At 40.1% G+C, this 21432-nt stretch overlaps 1 protein-coding gene across 1 annotated transcript; it reads right to left on the reverse strand.

Moving 5' to 3' along the window:
- Window positions 1-5508: 5508 nt before the first annotated feature.
- Window positions 5509-21409, reverse strand: adgrg1 (adhesion G protein-coupled receptor G1). The gene is made up of 15 exons (XM_083901208.1): window positions 21299-21409; window positions 14560-14632; window positions 12610-12872; window positions 12186-12372; window positions 12033-12078; window positions 11684-11771; window positions 10337-10459; window positions 9792-9908; window positions 8536-8578; window positions 8328-8434; window positions 7986-8101; window positions 7637-7899; window positions 7460-7559; window positions 7106-7383; window positions 5509-6282 (listed from the first exon to the last, which is right to left on the reverse strand). Exons 2-15 carry the CDS (start codon window positions 14621-14623, stop codon window positions 6155-6157), a joined length of 1923 nt encoding a protein of 640 aa, XP_083757334.1. The 5' UTR covers window positions 14624-14632; window positions 21299-21409; the 3' UTR covers window positions 5509-6154.
- Between the last annotated feature and the right edge of the window lie 23 nt (window positions 21410-21432).

Here is a 21432-nt window from a genome sequence, read left to right on the forward strand (position 1 = left end):
AGATAGATAGATAGATAGATAGATAGAAGACTTAAATTGTCATTGTCAAGTGCACATCTGAATAAAAGATTAAATATTATAAATCACGAGGAACAAGAATGACTGGAAAGATGCAGGATCACATAACCTTATTAGTGACGTAAAAATAAAGCCACCTCCCTGCACTGTGGCTGTTTGTGTGACGTTGTGTGTGTGCTTGTGTGTGGGTCGGTGTGTGTGTGTGTGTGCTTGCATCTGCCTGTGAAATGTGTCAGGCACTATGCAATTCAGTAAACCTTGTAACACTTAAATACTGAAACACATGATCGTGGACCTCTACTGCCCACCCCACCCCACATGTTAATGTACCCAAAAATAACATCAGGTGATGCTGAGTGTAATGCAGAGTAAATCATCTACTAATGTTGGGAGGAAGGAGGATAACTGCCAGCCTTTGGTGTGTCGTCTGATATTGGCTCAAAGCTAAGAAGCCGTCTTACGCTAAACAACTGATAAGGTTGATCACAGGGAATAAATTGACATCTGTTTTATCAAAAACAATTACGCAAACATTTCCTGTTTTCTTCCATTAACCCTTAGAACACAGAGCATTTAGGATGATTTTATCCATTACTATTGTTTTATCAAACAAGCAGACGTGAACCTTGACCCCTGACTCATCATGTGACTCATTGTTAACATTCATTGATTTGATTCTGGCACTTTTTTCTTCAAAAAGACTCCATCTTTTCACCCCTTCAGGAATGAAACTGTCCTCTGAAACTTTATCCTCCAGTTTTGCCCCAAAAATGTCAATTTAAAATGTGTGTACATCTCTACACTGACTGCTATCACTACTCTCCTCCAGTGTTGTTGTATTCACTCATGTCCTCTGGCCATATGCTGGATAATATATGATCTACGACCACATTCTGAATTATCCTAAAATGTCTGTGTCCACACAGTTCTGAAAAAAAGAAATCAATAAATAAGATTTGTCACGTCACAGAAGAAAATCAGGTGTGAGTCCCTTCAGCCTGGTAATGGCTATATAAATGTCTATAGCCAGTATGATAATCAGTATTTGTATCGGTGTGATACTGGTCAAAATCATTACTGGATCTCAAATTATGTATATATATATATATATATATATCCCTAAAAACATAGAAAAAGAAACACACAACCAAACTAACTCAAAGAAGCTTCACACTTTTACAACAATATGTTACCCTAAGGACACATCTGCATGAAGACTAGCAGAGCCAGTAATTGGACAAACAACCTTCCAGTTGAAAGACAACTCGCTCTACCACAGAGCTACCATTAGCCTTGTAAAAAGAGAGGATCAGTATTGGTCGATATTGTATATTATAGGTCGTGTATTCATATCTTTATCAGATGCAATTAAGCCATCCTGTTTCTGCAATACCGCCAATGCCCACCAGTGGGAAGCCACTCTCAAACCTTAGTAGAAACCTAAGTTTTTCTCTTTCTCTGTAAAAAAAAAGTTTTAGTTCTAATGTAGACTCCATTTTATTTATACATAAAAAACGCTGTACAAAACGTTTTACGGTTAGCTTAGATAATTAGCAAATACAATTATTATAATAATTATATGAGATATTAGTATTATAATGACTTTCTATTACTATTCGCACAAATTATACATTATTATAATAATGTTGACACAGTATTAATTAGCCCGGCGCATTTTCGTTGTCTCTTTACTGCGGGCTACATCCCCACCCTCTGATTATTAATGACACATGAATAATAATAATATCTGCTCACCTCGATAAAGAGACACAGTCGCTGTCACACACAACGCTTAAGTCACGAGTCGCTAATTGAAGTCGCTGTTTGAAGTCGTTTACAGCTCGTCATCGTCGGTACAAACACTCGGAGCTTCATTCCCTTTTGTTCCCTGTTGTCCAAAAAATGGGACACTGTGTGGACACACTTCCAGCCCAGAGAGGACGGGACAGAGTGGGTGAGAAAGTTTTTTCCTCACCTGTGTTGGCTTTAACGTCTTCCAGACGAGCGGGTCTGACAGCCACAGCCGACGGAGCGGAGTCCACTGACAACTGCACCATCAGCACCGGTAAACAACTGGGTACTACCGCTGCCGCTCTCGCGACTACTACTACCGCTGCTACCGCTACTACCGCTGCTACCGCTTCTACTGCTGCTACCGCTACTACCGCTGTTGCTGCCGCAGCACACGCTATGACAGCTGCCGCTCTCGCGACTTTTACCGCTGCCGCGACTACTACTATTGCTACTCTCGCAACTACTACCGCTGCCGCTCTCGCGAATTTTACCGCTGCTGCCGCCTCTACTACTACTGCTGCTGCTCTCGCGACCACTACCGCTGCTACTGCCAGTACTGCTGCTTCTGCCGCGCCGCAGCACCCGCTACTACAGCTGCCGCTCTCGCGACTTTTACCGCTGCCGCGACTACTACTATTGCTACTCTCGCGACTTTTACCGCTGTTGCCGCCTCTACTACTATACCGCTGCTGCTCTCGCGACCACTTCTGCTGCTGTTGCCGCGCCGCAGCTACCGCTGCTGCTGCTGCCGCTACTGCTCTCGCGACTTTTACCGCTTCTGCTGCTGCCGCGACTACCGCTGCTGCGACACGTGATGGTTTCATAGCGACTGAAGGGGCTTTTTTTTGGTTGCAACTTTTTAATAAACGCATTATAGAAAACAAAAACACACAACAAAAACACAACACGGGCTCTTACATGAATAAATGAGTCTTTGGTGGTCCAACACATTTTACAGTTTGTGAAAAGAAGTCCTTCCCTAACTCCCTTGAAACACCTCTGATGTTAGTCGGTTTTCATTGTGCTATATTTTTTTTATTTTTGACCTTGTTTCTGAGTTTATATTTGCTCTCATTGTCTGAATTAACATGTATTTTTAAACTGCCTCAGACACAGAGAGATAAAACCAGGGTCAACACTGGTCAGACATTTTTCTAATAGAGGGCTCTACAAGCTACACCCTGAAATTAACTAGTGAAGAAAATTGATTGATGAGCTCAGTAAATCTGATCTCAGTTTTGATCAATCATTCTAAGTGGGAACAAATCAAATCTATAGAAATTGCCTCAAGGCACTCATGAGACATTGTTTCCCAAGGTTTGTAAGGTCATGTGACCTTCAAGTTTGACATGTTATCGCTAAACTCTTATCAGCTCATTTGTATGTCCAAGAGAGCAGTAGTTCTTCTGGTTTTAAAGGATTCCTTGGAGGTTTACCCTGAGATACTACATTCAGAAGGCAAATACATGTGTATTGCAAAGGTCATGGCGAGCTTGAACTTTGACCATTGACCACCAAAAACTATCCAATTCTTGTGTGAACCAAGTTTGAAGACATGTTGGACAAATGAAATACACGTTGCCCGTCACTGAGGCATGAGAACGACCGTAAAAGTAAAAGTGTGTAAATCAAAACTGAGTAACTTTTTCTTTGTGCTTTTATTTTCTCCAGTCAGTGTCTGGTTTCCCTCAGACCTGTGAAGATGTCATAAAGACTGACACTGTTAATGTCAAAAACTGGACATGCAATTAGAGCAGTCGTGCCAGGATCACATACGACACAGAGGAGGGCCCTTTGACCATGTGACATTGTTGTTACTCAAGTGTCAAAGACACTTAAACACACACACACATTTTTGTCCAGCTGTCTTATTGAGGACACTCATAGTCATAATGCATTTCCTCACCTTTTATCCAAACCTTAACCATCACATCAAATTCCTACCCTAACCCTAAAACCAGGAGATGGGTGGAGGAGGAGTTCCAGTTTCCCTCCCTAGATCAACATTTACTCAGGTGATAAAACTGTCTCAGTCTTTATTTACAGTCACAGCATAGTCACACATTTTTTCAGGTGTGATGGAAGTTTAGTCTGGGGTCCCTAACTTCCTTGAAACACCCCTGATCTTTGATTTATAGTTCAGTAGGGAATCGCGATTCTAATCATCCACGATTCTGAATCGATTCCTAAACTTCAAAAATCGATGCAAAAAAGTTTGCCTTTGCGTGATCACATTGTCACATACAAACTGTATTGTTTTGATGCCATAATTTGCCTTAACACTATGCATTGTATCAGTTTTTGAATCGAGAATCGTATGAATCGAATCCGTTGAATCGAGTTGTGACCCTAAGAATCAGAATTGAATCGTGAGCCACCCAAAGATTCACATCCCTAATATATATATATACATATATATCTACACATAATATACATAAAATTACTTTAAAGAGGCCCTAACGTGACATGAAGTACAATATCCCCAGTCCCTATTTGAGGCTCCCTTTATCTCACTGTAACACAGCACAGCTGTACTATGACCGGCCATTTTCTTAAAGTACTGTAATGTCAATGTGTTCAAAGAGGCCCCGACTTTACAGTACAGTAAGCACTTTTGGCATGGTGAATGAGCAGTGAGTGTTTGTGAGGACAAAAACAAATACAAAATGTCCAGGGAGGAAACACGAGCTCAGATAAGGAGGGACGACAGAGCAGGAAGACAGTGGAACCCACGTACAGGCTAACTGTGCACTGCTACACAAACACATATACACACATTACTGTAGCTCTTTGTAATCAAATAGTTTTATTAAAAATCTCTTACACATCTACAAAAACTCAAATATTCACAAAGATCCAAATGACATACATTCAGTATTAAAAAAAAAAATAGGGGAAAAAAAGTGCAAACATCACAGTATCTAAAAAAAAAATAAAAAAATTCTCATTTTCTAATTTGAATTGAAAATGGAGGGTAAAAAAACCAGCTGAATATAAATAATGCAGAAATGTTTGGCCCGACTGAGATGTAGAATAATTATGTTTTAAATTATTTTGACTGAAGGTGTGAATACACAGAAATATGGAGTCCTACAGTTCTCTATGAAAAAAAAAACATTTAGCTGTTATTTTACAATGTGTACAAACTGCTGCTGCTTTATACGAAATGTACTTAAGTTTGAATTACAAGAAAATACAACACAAATTCACCTTTTTTAAGACTGAAAAATCTAAAGTGCTAATTTAAAAGACAGCTCTAAAAAGCGTGCACAGTACAAAATTAAAACAAAAGCTTATATAAGGTTCAATAAGAGCTGTAATTGCAACAACAATAATAATTTATATTTTCTTTACAGTCAATAAAATGGAAATCACAGCACACAGATTCCCTGTCTGTTTGAATGCAAAAGCTTAACTTTATACCCAGCTTAGAAACTAGAGCCAGTCTAGATATTCTAAAAAAACAAAACAAAAGACAGACTCCAGGTCTGTATTATGAGTTCCTGAGTGATGAAGAAGAAACAAGTAATTTTCAACTTGGTTTGACAGTCAAGTGGATATGGTTTCCCACACCCGACTGATCAAATAGACTTCCAGCAAGTTTTTGAGTAAATTTAGCTAATCTCCATCTATTTGCTTATGTAAACTTCCATCACCAGACTAGAACAACCTGGGAAGTATTTGACCAAACCTCTCCTTTCCTACCAATCAGACAAGGCCACAGTCAAGCGGCTGGAGCAAACACACAGCGTCATGTGACCATGCTGCTGGTCTCTCTTAATGAATGACGCCTCCAGACAGAAGCTGTTGAGAGATATCTTAAATGCTGAGTCACAGGTTAACAAACTAACTCACGTCTATTAGCTGGTGCTAGCTTGACTTACCGAGCCTGGACAGTGCAGCTTAAAACAAAAATAATTTAGCAAAAACGTTTGCCACCAACTGCTGTGGTTAGATGGAGGCGACAGGACGTGCTCATGCAGACAAACCACAGAAGATGACTGAGAGCCTTCACAGACATGCATGTCACCACATTATGCTGACTCTTCGCTCCATGAGATGATGAATAACTTGCATAACCGGCTTCCCCAAAATCACATATGTGAAATACAGTCATGACATGTCTGTGATTTGCATGGCAGTTGGTTTGTTATGCTTTTCATAGCAGTAGTTTCTCACCACTTCTCACATTTCCCCAAATTTACAGCTGATCTGATCTGAAACACTTCCTCTAAAACGTCCCCGTCTCCAATTTTATCATTTACACCGATTAGAACGCTCTATTTTCACATTACAAGCTTGACAGCTGTTTTGTCCGTGCACTACACCTTTTTCAGTCCATTCATTTCTTCTCCTGGCTCTGTAGCATGTGTTGCCTGGTCGATCCAGTGCTGTTGCTGCCAAGGGCAGAGCCAGTAGCCTGTTTGTGCATCCACTCCAGCATGTAAAAACGCAGCATGAGAAAGAAGCCTGGGGGAGAAAAACAAAAACAAAAAACATAACCAAGTCTTATTTATTTGTTCTGGCCACCCATCCTTTCTTCATTACTAACCAACATATCAACTTCACTTTTTCGGTATGACTGAAGATGAGCCTGTTACAGGTGAACACATAGTTTCACACTATAATTCTGTTGCAGATTTTGCTGGATGTGATAGGTAATGCATTCACTAGGCCTTTTCATCACAGAGTAATTTTCTAAACTTCGACAGCGTCCTCAAATATCTTGTTTTGTCCACAAACAAAAGAACAAAAGAATGTGCACTGAAGCTTAAATTACAGAGCCTAATTTTATAGTAATTTAATCCAGGAGTGCACATTCTAACTGGTGATAAACCCATTTATTCAAACCTGGGATTAAATGGGTGTTTTTGAGCAGTGGGAATAAGGTATTAGTGATTTTATGTCAGCAAAATGAGTTTTATGCGGTAGCTTCTTGTCACGTTAAACCGTCCCCATCAAGTAGCAACGAGCAGCAACAATGGGGTTAATTATTTTCCAAATAAAACCTGGACCTGAATCAAAAACAAGTGCCTTGCTTGTGAGAGGAAACCGTTTTCTGATAGGCAGCAGTAACAAAAGGCCTCATGGTCATTGTTTCATTCCCACACTGATACAATGCATCATGCTCAAAATACACAGTCACCAATCTCAGCAATCAAAACACCCACAGTTGCTCTGTGCTGTTTTCTCAAAAACAACAAATTGATAGAGGCTGACAGCCAAGCAAGCTCCTAAAGAAACAACATACTGCAGAAGTGTAATCTGGACAGTGTCACACACACACACAGACCTTGAAAAGAGTTGATGAAGCAGGAGAGGAAAAGGACAAAGTCAGAGATAGGCTGAAAGTCCAGGAAGGTCAAACCCCACGACGTTCCATAGAGACAGCTGAGGCCCCAGATACTGAGAAATGCCACACGGTTCTGTCTCCATTCATTCCTGACACGGATCTTCTGGTAGACCAGGAAGAGCATCACAATGCCGGAGGACACAAGGACGACCAGGGCGGTCATGCTGGTGAAATAGTGAGCCAGCAAGGCCTTGTTGTTGTCGTCTTTCATCCAGCACCTGGAAATACCAAAGTAAATGATCTGAGAAATAAAGGCGTTACTGATAGTTTCTTTATCCAGACATTTTTACTTACATCTGATATGGGTTGGAGACGTCATCGATTGGCACCAACTTTTTCAGTCCATAAATGTCACCTACTGCAGCCACGATGATAACCGGAACAGCGGGAACACCTGGGAACAAGAGCATATGTCAAAAATGCTGTGCTGCTAAAGCTATATTTTTAAAAACAATGTTTTGATGCGCTCACCAAAGCCGACCAGGTTCCACACATAGGGTTTTGGGGAGGGGGTAAAAACCATGTACACCAACCAGAAGGTGTGGAAAATCTCTATGCCCATCCAAGCGAAGGAGCTGAGCAGGCTGTAGTGGAGTGCTGCCCCCACCCAGGTGCACAATCCCTCCCCTCCCATATTGGCCAAGACCCCGGTGAAGAAGAAGAGCAGATTGAGGAAGGCGAGGGACACGGCTAAGCCCAGGTGGATAGGTAGGGACTGCTCTTTTGATCGTTTGCTAGAAAGTGAACGAAAAGTTAATGATAAGTCAAATTTCTGCTCAAAAGTGAGTTGATATGCTGAACTTGAAAGGACCATCATTACCTCTTCCTGCAGAGAAAAATGATGAGAGCAACACAGCTGATCACAGACAAAGCACAGCCCACAGATGTAATGGCGGTCAGTGCCAGGAGATGGCGCACTGGTCGAGGCTCCAGTTGCTGTAAATAGCACACAGAGCAAACCAAATATACAGCATAAGTGTTTGTATATAATAACTTGTCAGAAAATGGTGAGTAAAATCATAAATTGACACTGATTTGTATGACTATTTTTGAATAGCATATATATGTTACAATTTCCTGGATCTCATTGTTACTTTGTTTGTGTTTTGTGTGTGCGTGTGTACGCTTTGCAAAATGGCAGTGTGTGCGTCGCATGTCTCACCACCAACACAGAGAAGTAGGTCAGGTGGTTACATAAGCACTCGGTGTGTTCGTCGTCTCTCTGTTGTGTCACACATCCATCCGAAAGCCACTTGACCTGCAGTGGGTCTGCACACATACAGTGGTGGTTTACATTTAAATAACTGATATACACTCATGTTTTTGAATGAAACCTGCTTGTAAGCTTGGAATTTCTAAATGGTTCCAACCTGTCCTGGTGTCCCATGAGACGCACTTCCGTGAATGTCTTCTCTGAAATAAAAATAAAGGGGAAGAGAGATTATAACGTTAGGATACTGCATTTTTTTTGTCACTTTAAAACACTTTTATAGTTTAAAGTCTTTCCCTGCATTTTATCTATACTTTAATTTATTATTATTTTATTTTTATTTATTGCTCTTATGTGATCTTTATGTATTTTTTAATTGTTTTTAGTTGTTTGTCCTTTGTCTTTAGGGCCAGTGTCTGCTGGACAGTACAGGTGGAACCATATCCTCCAGCATGTGATGTTTACTCTTCTCGCACTTGGAGAAATGTGGGTCTATCAGTTTAGACAAAGCAAATCTTGTAAATCAGCTCTTTTATTAGTTCCTTTTGTCGGTTGAGTTGATTAATGGACACATTTGGGGCCTGCACTGGGAAGCAAGATTAAAAAAAACCCAGGCTATGTTTTCATTGTCTGGATTGAGTGAACCAAGAGCCAGTTGTTTGTATAACTAGTACCGCACAACATGTTACAACTGGTTCATTCAACCCTGTGAGTGTGCTCATGTGTACGTGACACTGACAGAACCATGAAGAAAGTTGGTGTCAACGACTTCTTAAACAACTTGGTCAACAAAGAGAAATATAAATAAAATAGTAGACGTGTTTTGATATTTTAAGTTTGTCACAGATACACTATGAAGCTCGTTACTGAATTTGTGTTGTTTTAAGTTTTTGTCTGGTAAAGTAACAACTGAAAAAAGTCAGGGTGGTGTCAGAGGTTTGTGCTGCCGAAGCTGAGCGAATAACTGAATGACGTTTATTTCACCTCATGTTGTTCTGAACTGCGCTGACAGCATTGAGAGTCAAATCGTTGACATTGTCAGGAATTATTTTTGGTAAATCAATGAATATATCCAAATCAAAAGGAATATTTATTATGTATTTATTTGTTATGATAAATCCTGTGTCTCTTTGTCAACTTGCTCCAGAGCAGGTAGGAGGATCAGCATACGTTATCATGGTGGTTTAACTAAATAAAAGGTGGATCAATATAGAACCATCTTGCGATCAAGACCTAACAAGTTAGTTACTGTTTTGTAGTTCAGGAGCCTGGCTTTGTTTAAATACTTTCATTTTATGTGGCACAACCTCCTTACATTTGGATCACAACATTTACGAATTTCATTGTGCTGCATCAGGTAATACTGAATGCTGGACATATTGAAATATAAAGTAGATCTTGATTACACAGACTCACATGTATGATATCGTGGTAAAAGCTAATTCTGATTGGCTCAGAGAGATCAGTGATGATCTCGTTCTCCACAGTGATTTCCACCACCTCGCTGAGAATCTTGACTTCCTTGTGACCTTCCTGGAATAAACAAACACACACACGGTCTTTGACTTCAGAGGACTTCAGGAGACGTATTCTAACCTTAATGACATTAACATAACCCTAACCTCATCCTAACCATACGTCTTCCCCTTAAAATGTAATAATTTATAGGGACCTTTTTGTCCTCATAAGGAAGACATGTTGTCATAATGTGACTGTGTAAACAGATTCAGGTACTCACAACATGAGTAATACCTGGAACACACACACACACTTTTAGCTCGTCTTTGTCTTACCCTCATATAACACAGCCTACACACTATATTAACAAAAGAGGAACAAAGATATCTGGCTTCAAGCATTTGTGTGAAGGAGAACAAAGCTATGCTTCAAAGTCTACGCTTAGATCAAAAGAAAGGGCGAGCAGTCAAGTGTGTGTTGACTGAGCGTAAACACAGTCTCACCTGGAACAGGGTGTTGTTTCTGAAGAAGGTGACGACGACTTTACTGGTCGTCTTCACGGTTTGTTTTAGAGCAGGTGGGATATAGATAGTGTTGATGGGCTCTTCATACGCACCTCTCGTGGCCTGAAAAACACAATATATGGAGAGAGGATGGGGAACAGTTCGAGACATCACTCATCACATCGCGGTCAATGACAAGCAATTATGGAAACTGTGAGTCATAAACTAACAAGTCATAAATATGGTATGCAGGAAAAGTTTTCATATTCTCAAAATGTAGGTTAAAACACAGACAGAACTCCTACCACCAATCTTCTCTGCCTGTAAGTGTGCATCACAGTCCTTAAATGAGAAGACAGCATGCAGATTGCAGAGTACTTACATAAACAGTCCTATTTTAAGGTACTTTGAAGGACAAAATCTCAGCTTTCAACATCTATGTGTCACTTGTGCTGCTACCAAGCACTTTGATGTGGTGGAACTCTTACCTATTTTTGAGAACTAGCTCTCCACCACCGCCAACATGTATGAAGACACTTAGCGGTTTGTTTGTTTTAAACCCTTTCTTTACCGTCTCACATGTGTGTTATTTTTTTCCCTGTATTTCATTAAGTCATTATTTATATGAATCATTGCCAATGCAATTCCCTGGCAAAGGCCTTCCATACTACTACATTTTAGTTGGAAAACATAATTTTCCATAAGTAATATGCATCTAAAACACATGAAAACACACACTGTGTATGTGCACGGTAAGTGTAGACGGGAGGCAGATTTTCTCCTCTGCAGATGTTTGCTTGGTTTCAGAAAGACTCACTAACACGAAACAACAAACAACTTAAAGTAAGAGTAAGGGTTAGTTAGGGTTACATCTCACATTATGGTGTGACTGATAAGAACCAATCAGGAAGCAAACGTGGGTGACTGTGTAAAGTGCTGTAGAGAAGTTTTCAAACAAACAAAGCACACAAACTTTCCAGACGAATCTGTATCTCATCTCTTTGCTAAGCTGGGTAAAGGTGAATTTACAGTTTCTGCTGATGTCAGTCCACTGAGGTCAGCTGGGGTCCATGCGGGCCAAAAATGTGTGACCGTTCAGGTGTTAATTGCACATGTTCCAGGTAGAACAATTAATGAAAAATAAAATGTGACCTGTTTCTGACTCATTACTTCAGCAGGAACCACTGAACTTGAGGCTTAGTGCAATTTGCAGACTGGGAAAGATAAAAAAGCACTGAAAACACTGTCTAACACACTCTTTGCTATTTCAGTATTGATTTAAAATGTGAGTGATAAAACAGTGAGTGACATAATATTTTAACTCTTTTTTTTGTGTGCTGCTCTTACAAAAGATGTGAAGTTGTAGCCTCTGAAATCGTCCTTCATCTCCAAATCCAAGCTGTCAGGACAGGAGTCCTCAGCACGGTATTCAACCCTGTACACACACACACGAAAAAACAAATAAACGTGATATGATGTTCATTTACACAAAGCAAGTTTATGTGTAACCCACACCCTTGCAATAATTTGTAGTCTAGCTTCTTGTAAGTGGTCATTCAGTGATCACTGTACTTAAAAGCTTCACAACACTGACCGTAGCAATTTACATAAAGTCACAAGAGGAAGGATTATGACAGACACACCCTGACATGCAGTGTCATTCATTCATTTGATTAAGAAAAACAGAGGAAATTACATGTTGAACTGGGTGGATTTGTTCTTCGCTTGTTCACATAAGGTTTCTGCAAAAAAAAAGGGACAAAGTTTGACATTTTAAACTTTGACATTTCTTTGGGTCTTATTTTAAGTGTGCCTCATGTAAAAGCAGAAAAAAAAGAAGCTTCCTCACTGCAACTGATGGGGTCTCCCTTGAATGTGTAACCAGTGAGGGTTTTGTCGGTCATGACGTCCGTTCTGATCATTCCCTTGTAGATGCCGTATGCTGCTTCAGGCTCATTGGGACCAGGAGACAGGTCAGTGCAGCAGGAGCCCTGTGGTCGGACGGGCCAGCACAGAGTGAGGTTCTCCCCACTGACCTGTACAGCAAGTAAAAAACAAAGTTCATTGTATACATTTAATATTTTTTTTCCATTTGACAGGGTCACACATTCTAAATAACTTCATACTGTATTTCCCTTTAAGGGCTGATGATGAAGCTGCCAAGAAAATATACGATAACTATTACTTTAATGTCATTGGGCCAAATGATAGATGAAATACGACCTTTCTCAGATTAGCTTTTGGATGCGAGCGGCTCCATGTCATCGATTTACCTGCAGCTTCAGCTGGTCCTGCAGTGGCTCCCAGTAAAGGCAGAAGTTGCCGCCCTCTTGGTCAAGCCCAAAACGGTGGAGGGAAATCACCTCAGACCGGCGACACTGGGCTGTAAACTGCCCACTGATGGACAGAACGCTCTCATTGGCGGAGACCGACATCCCATTACATCCGGGGGAGAGGTTGAGATCCAGGTGCAGAGGCTGTTTTCCATGTAGCCAGGTGCCACAAAATATCCAGTCTTGGTCATTTTCAGCTGAACCTGAAGAATATAAACGATGGCTCGATGTTTGTTTTTCTTACAAGATATCAGGAAAGAAATGACTCTCCTGTTTATGTACAGGAGAATACTAATGTTATACCCATTCTCTGTGTATTGGTGGCAAAACCCACCACAAGGATATACATACAATAAAGGTATTATTAGTAGGAATGTTGCAAATAATCTCAATGTATGTTGTTCTGCAGCAGCCTTTTTTTTTACTCCTTCATGCCGTTATTTTGCCGTTAACTAGTTCCACATGCTTCAACAACATCGCTTGTATTTTGCCAACTAGCATATTTTTAAAGTTTCCAAAAATATTGTGCAAATGTTTTCCCTATTTTTCCACTCTCATTTTCTACTACTTGCTGGTTCCATAGAAACTTCATTCAAACTTCAAAACTTTCACAAAAAGTTTCTCTTTCATTGGTGTGCATTGCGTGGAAAGGTTCACAGCGATAGTAGTTGACACATAGTAGAATGGAGTGAGGTTGTTCACTTGTTCAACTCTTCACCTTGTTCTCAGGACACAAATTTCACTCTTACATTTATGATTTTCCACCAGATAATCTGTCCAGTTTCAGACAAACTACTGCGTCTCTCCTAGTGAGAGTAGTACCATCCAGCTTTTACAGGGACAACAATATAAAATCCCCAATTTTAAAACTGCAAAAAGGTGCATCATCAAACTCACACAGTTTAGGACATTATAGGGCTGTTGTCATAAAATAATTTTCACTGTGGTAAATTAAATGGGCTTGACACAGCAGTATGTGATATTATCACAAGCCCCCCAATGTCACTGCACTGTAGCTCTGAAATGACACAGCACATATGCAGGGACCAATCTTTTCTACCAGTATCACTTTTAATACCAGGCGACGTCATGTGTGGTCATGCTATATCTTCACTTCCTCTGCAATAGTCTTGTTTATTTTTGTTCATTTTTGTGATTACCATGACAGCCCTAATGGATTCAGACCTTAGCTATATTTTCCTACTTCCAGTCCCTCATTTTGCACTAATTTCCGACTTTTTATAAATATTCAGACATTTAATTAGAAATATGAAATCTCATCATTTAAACTTCTAAATCATGTCTACTTAATGCAGCATGCTACATCTGCTTCAGCTCGGGCAGAAGGCTGCAATCCCATTTCTCAGTGTGTGCCTACTTTGCAATCGATGTTGTACCAAAATAGAGACCTATGTATGACTGTGAAGTTACGCTTCTCACACACATGTTTAAAAGACACATTTCTGATTTCGCACAGGTCTATGAGGGACAACTTATAGCCACGGATATACTGCACAAGCTCAGTAGCTTATTGGCCCTCACTGGGGCCCATATATCTTGCCTTTCTTCAGACTAGTGACCCTCAGACGGCTCTTTGTACAAGTGAAAGTGCACTGGTGGCAAAAAACTTTTTTCCCTCATGTGTTTGCACATTCATTTTAACTTGACTTAAAGAGTTTGTTTAAAGTCACTTCACAAGCAAATGCACTGTACTCAGGAAAAGCTTCAGAATTCTATCAGATGATCGAGACCACAGAGGAAACATGCGGCATGCTGTTTCTCTTTTGATATCTCTATGCATTGAGAACACTGCTCTGAAACACAGCTGTAACATTGAACACAAGGCCAAAAGATGCATTTAAGACAAAGAGGTTTTTTTTTTTAGCTTACCCGTAGAGAGGATGGCGACCATGGCGAACACAACTCTCAGACTATCTGTCAGCGGGGACGCCATCAGTAAGAACTGCATAAAGAAAACACACACACAGTCAAATGCGGCTGCACAAGGGGAACAAAGCTATAATGTCTTTCTGCATAAGCAGCACAGGAGTACAGACAGTCAGCAAATGAGACACTACTGAAACCAGCTGCTGACATAAGCTGGATAACATGAGAAACCACACTGCACTTCTGTGGCCAGTATTTGACGCACATTTCTGTGAAACATAGCCATCCAGCATGTGTTTAATTGTTCTTATGTTATGTGCAAATGCATATCCTATATAAAACAGAAAGTCCCTATCCAGACACTGTGCAGGTTCGACACAATGAAAAATATTTTCGTTCAAATGATAGTGTTCTTATCCAGAGGCCTGCTTTGTTATCTACACTCTCTTATCAACGAATACAAAAGAGTTCAGACTCAAAATACACACACAGGGAACTCTCTGTGCCGTTATCGATGGAAACAGTCTTGCTTTTTTTTTAGCTGACAGAGACATACACGGCACACACACAGGCAGAGACACTTTAATCTTTCCATCATGAGGTTTTTTTTGTTTCAAAATAGAAACATTACAGTGAGGATATTACAGTAGATTAGAACCATTAAAGTGGTTAGAAGAAGAGAAGAGAAAACAACAAACATTGAACAATTAAGGGGTTTATTGATGTGGCGGAACAGTGCAAACCTGAGAAAATTGCCCTGGTGTTGACAGTCGAATCCTTCATCTTGTGTGAAGCCATTTATTATAGTGTATCATAGAGCTTTGCAATGAGTTTTTTGCCCAATGAATGGTGGATAGTGTTTTTTTTAAAGACTAGGGGTGATGAAATACAATAAACTCATCAGAATGAAGGTGGTGCTGATTACCTGTGGAGATTGCTTGCTACAAATGAATCTATGCTTCTTGGAAGTCAACTAAATGATTAATGTAATCAATAATACCATAATAGCCTTGCCTCTAGACTCCAGCATTTTCAGTATTGAGGACGGCCTGTGACAGGAGACTTTGACCAATCACAGGTTAGTTCGGCAACAAAGGACACTGCTATTGACTGTTGTACATGCATCAGCTGCATGTAACTTAAAAGAAAGTGTCTCACAATAAAAGCGTAAAAGCAATAAATTGTTTATCGGTATCAGAGACTGCCTCAGATCACCTGTTGTGTATTAACTGAGAATGAGAATGAGACAGATCCTGACTACTTTGTCACAGCACTGGTGCACACAGTACATCTGCAATCAGACCTATGCGTGCACAAACACTGTGTCGGTGTGGAGTTACTGTACTCTATAGAGATGCGGAGACTGCAGAAGGGAAACCGAGCAGTCGTGGTTGTTCTCAATGTCACAAGGCAGACAGGAACCAGTTGAACCACAGACAAAGCAGAACGATCACAAACAGAATGAAATAGAGATAACAAAAAATTAAAGTGGGAAACAGCAAAGACCAGAGGGTCAGCTGTCTATTTATAACCGTGTGTGCCGAAGCACACACCTGATACTCCAGTTGGACCTAGGCTTTCGGACAACCACACGGAGACACACAGGGTCAAAGTGATACACAAACACAAATGGGCACAAGGAAAATATGTTTCATCAACAAGTTACAATACATTTTTATGCCATACATCAGACGCTGAATTAACAACGCTCAGCTGCTTCAAAGTCATTTCCAACGGAGCCAATAGTGCGAACATGAATCTGCTCGAGAAATATCTTGCTTACGAAGCTTCATCTGATATTACAGACTTGTAACGAGCTGTCTGGAAACTCCATGCAGCAAAGTCTGCTTTGGAGTTCAGAGACCGCACTCTGCAATTAAATGTGGAATATTTATTTTCATTTAAATACAATAATACTTTGGCTTTATGTTCCTCCAGTCGATGCATTGCATTTCATCATAGCAAAATCATCGAAAAAACAAAAATATCTTAAAAGTGAATAATCTAAATATAATAGAAACAAATATGTCTCCACTGTCAGGGCCCCTCGGCTACAGCACGATGATATGTAGTGAGCTGACTCTTCTACCGCTTTATAATTTTTTCATCTTCTTATGTGTTGTTGAGTCAGTTATGATTCATTTTATATAGCATATTTGAAAAAAAAAAAAAAAAATCTGGAGTAGTGATATTTGTGCAGAACTCACAAAATAGTCTTTCTTGTTCATAAAAATGAACCAAGCCAACTTTGAACTTAAAAAGGAAAGGAAGACACTCATCGCATTGCATATTCTTATAGCCTCTGGATATACGTTTTTACACAGTAATGGAAAAAAGTGGCCTAAATGCTCTGTGATATTATGATATGAATCCACTCATGACACTTTTCCCCTAATGTGGACGCACATATTGTTCAAGAGTGAACAGGCTTGTTTAGAGAACTGTGGCAACCTGAGCTCACCTTGGGACTTCATAAACAAAAGTTTCAGTTCATTAGATTATGTACAGAATGAACCAGAAAAAGATATCAAGACAAGCTTTAAGAATTTCTTCTTTTTACCTATCAGCTGAGAAACATTTGAATGTTGAACACTTATGAACATGAACATTTTGAATATATTAAGTTAGCATCTAGGAAAATATTCAGATATGATGTATCTTGGGGAAGGCAAGTGTAAGTCTTAACTGATAAGCTATAAAATGACAATTATCTACAATAAAATAATGTGGTAATGTATGATCATAAATACAATATTGACTTTCACTTCAGTTTAAAGGCACAAAGTGAAACTTGAACGTACTTCACACATGACACTTTGTGGTTTTAGCACTTCCCTTTTTTGATAATGCATTTAGTGATTTTGGGGAGGGGTGCATGTTAAGGTGTGACTCTCGGAGAATCGCACTCCTCCGCAGAGATGGGCAGTGATTCAGCTTTTGCATTTCCTATAAAACAACAAAATCCCCGCAAATACTTCACCATTAAAGGCAATGTCAAAATCAAATATGTAATGACGGTGAAAATGTATTCCTTGTGAACCGTAGTTTTATAATGCAGTACAGTGTATGTAGAAACATAGTTTTTGAAAAACAGGGTAGAATGATGACACACATACACACACACACAGTGACTCAAGTAACCCTCTCACCCTGAACCCCACCTATTAGGGCGATCTGAGTGATGATACTGATGTAAATGACCTCCACTTGCACTGATGGACACAGACGACCACTGTCAGCCTGCCCACAGACAACTAGTGAGTAAGAACGCACAGTGGACACCTCAGTTCTCCTCACATGTTTGAGAGAAGACAAAATGTCCCCCACTGTCAACACAAAACCAATCTCTGTAAGCAATCAAATGTGCACAACAGTGATATAATCTACACAGGGAACAGGGTGTAAAATAAAGTCAGATTTACTTCATAACAGAACAATTATTTGCTCTTCCTCAACTCAAACCTCTACATTCTCCTTCTCTTTCAACTGCCTGATTTGGCATGTCATGTAAACTAACTCTCGCTCTCTCCCTCCCACACACACACACACCCTCCCTTTGTCCCGGCATGGCACCCAAGCATCAATTCAGCACAAGAATTCCCCATTCTCTAGTACTTCCCAGCTCTTGTGTGTGTGTGAGAGAGCAGGATACACCACAGCACCGACGGAGCATTTTTCACTCATTCTCGAACATGTTGCTCACTGCTCGTGTCGTGCGTGAAGAATCATATGCCCTCGGTAGATGTATATAGATGTTTATGTGAGAACGAAACTTCAGAAACTCCCGCACACAGTTTTCTGTATCATCATGTCAGTCAGTGTGACTCACTCAACCGAGTTAATCATCTTTTCAAATCTTGTCCGACATCGTGAGCTCTGCGGTAGCAGCCGAAACCTTGTGAGGCGCAGACATCAGATAACAGTGACAGACAGATAGAGAGCATGATTCAGCTCCTGTAGGAAATATCTCTGTCATTTAAACATCTATGTTTTTTTTTTTTTTGTTTGTTTTTTAAATCTTCTTCTTTAATGATGATGTTATATGGTTGAACTGCCCAATGATGGAGGATTTGGTGAAGTTACACAATAAATAAGACGTTTGGTTTCCATGGTGCCTTAATGATAAATGCTAATGACTAGAGCAGGGGTTTTCCACACCTTCTGGTTGGAGGACATCCCAACATGCTTGAGCAATACACATATGTTGTATGAGAAACTCATTGACAGGCTGCTAATATAGCCAGTCCAGTCCAAATTCCAATGATCACAGAATTTGGCCGCCATAAAAACAACAAAGCTGTTGGTGCCCTAAGGTGCCCTTTTTGCATAATACCTTATATGCTGTAATTGTTGTCTCTCTTCTGTCTCGGGTGAAAACTCAGTTTTCAGCACTGTTGCCATCAAAGTTTTTGTTGTGTCTGTGTCTGTGCCGACTTCACTTGCCCTGCGAGCTGCAGCCTGAAGGAGCAAAGAATGTGCATGGAAGAGTGACTCTGGGAACAAAAGCCGCTCTTTGTCTCAGGCCTTAGAGCTGAAGTGACAGCGAGCGCGAATGAGGGTCAAAGGGCTCAGGCTGGTTCCGATGCTGTTTAAGCCAATGCATACAAGACACACACACACATGCACTCATCAACAGTTGTCACTCGCTGCACAACGTTCAATCACAATGAAAGGAAAGCAGTGGATTAAAATGTTTTCACCTTAAGAACGGTCCAATTTCTTTTAACATAACTTAATTTAGCTTGGTGGAGAGGGTTCTGAATGTGTGCATTTTAAATTGACTTGTTTCATGCTTCAGGTTTTTAGAATTTCCCTTCCAAGAATATGTGGACAAAATCCCAATTTATGGTGTTAGGTGAAAGATAATATACAACACAATAGGGCAGCAATGATTATTCCATTAATCTGTTATTATTCAATTACAAAATTATTATGTTAGAGATTTTATAATAATTAAAACAAGCTTTCTGAAGCTTTTGGCTTCTTAAATGAGAATATTTTCTGGTTTCATTGCTCCATTTGATAAAGAAATCATTAAAAAAAATTGGGTGTTTGAGGACCAAACAATCAATTATGAAAATACTCATTAGTTGCAGCTCTACAACACAATAACATTAAAGAAACTCTTCAGAAAATGGCCCCTCCTCACTAATTCATCATAAGCAGCACAGTGACCTTGTTTGTGTTTTTTTTTTCTACTTTGCTGAATGTGCTGCTGTGTGAAGACAGCACTGTACGACAATGACATGCAACGCTGACACCGTGCATTGTTGCAGATAAGCTTTCTATTTGTTTTCCTGAACCAAGACACACGAATGTGACATGTTTACAGCGCACAGCATGAGCAGCTCAGCGCTTGTGTGTGTGTGTGTGGGGGGGGGTGTGTGTGCGTGTGTGTGTGTGTGTGTGTGGGTGTGAAATTAGAGTGTCAGTAATACAATAAACATCTACAGGCAACGCTGTTGTAAGTGAGACTCGGCACACCAAATATGCTGTTTACAAACACTTGAGGTTTGCTTTGTCAAGACACAACAAACACCAAAGCAACACCTGGAGGAGCTCTATCAAAGCACTACTGAGCCTCAAAGTAGTCCTTGGCACAGAAACGTCTCAAGTTGAAGTGGAAGACTACAAGTAATATGTCTGATGTGGAATGCTCCCTGGGCTACATTTGTATAAGGGGCTTGCATTCTTTGTGATAGCACCATAGTGATGCAGTGTGCATGTCTGGGGTGAAAGTGTATGCGTGTGTCTTTTTCTGTATCTTGATGTCCTCTGTGAGGAAATTGGAGGAGCAGGTGGAATGCTGTAGATAGATCCTTCGGGGGTATGAATAAATCAATAAAACAACACACACACACACACACACACACACAGAGACAAAGACACAGAGAATATTATTAAGCCTAAATCACCCCCTAGTGTGACCTTTTACGTGTTGGTCACGGGGTTCATTTTGCCATAAGGGGCTTTCTTTTCCTCATTATAAAACCAAATGAAGTCAGCACAAAGGAGAATAAAGTGTTCTGCAATGACTCACACCTCCACTGCAACATTTGCATTTCAATAGCAAGTCACTTGGTCTGCTTTCAGTTTCAAACATAATATGCACTTCTCCAATCTTCACGGGCTATTTTACACACATTTCTAGTAAATTCAGATCTTTTCACACAATTTTTTTTTTTAAAACCGAGTCAAGTGTTATGATTGTGTATGGGCACAGCCAGGAAACCACAGACTTGCTGCTGTTAGATGAGAGAGGCAGAGAAGTCTGTGCCTGTGTGCCTATGAGCCAAACATCATCCACACAGGAATAATGAGCCTTTTCCCACAGAAGACATTTTAACATGAAAAGTGCAGGTGTCACTGAAAACATTGATCTGATCAATTCATGTTAGTGTCACAGTAACACGGACAGCGCTAGTGACACTAAATGAACTATTCTCATTAAGTTGCACCTGTACTTTCCTATTGTGACCAACATGTCTGCCATGAAAGGGGCCAGTGAAAATAAATATATATAATTTCTAGTTTTTTCGAAAGAAAATACAATTTAATTTTTAAGAAACATTTTGAAGAAGAAACGTTGAATACAATTTAAATAGACACAACATGATGTTAGTTCAAAACCTAAAACGTTTACTAATTTCTGGTAGTATAGAATTGGCCTACAGTGTACAATAACGTATTTCTTTTACGGTTTGTATTTTTGACGGAGGGAAAGTTAAAAACACTAGCTTACCTTGACAAGATTCACTCACTATCCTGCCGCGTTCTGATGCTCACAGTTTTGTCACAAGTCCGCAAAAGGCTCAAAGACAACGTCACCTTCACGTCTTCACCTTCTCATTCTCTGAAGCCTCCGACAGACTTAAG

This window comes from Microchirus variegatus (genome assembly GCF_963457635.1).
Source record: "Microchirus variegatus genome assembly, chromosome: 14".
Taxonomy (NCBI): Eukaryota; Metazoa; Chordata; class Actinopteri; order Pleuronectiformes; family Soleidae; genus Microchirus; species Microchirus variegatus.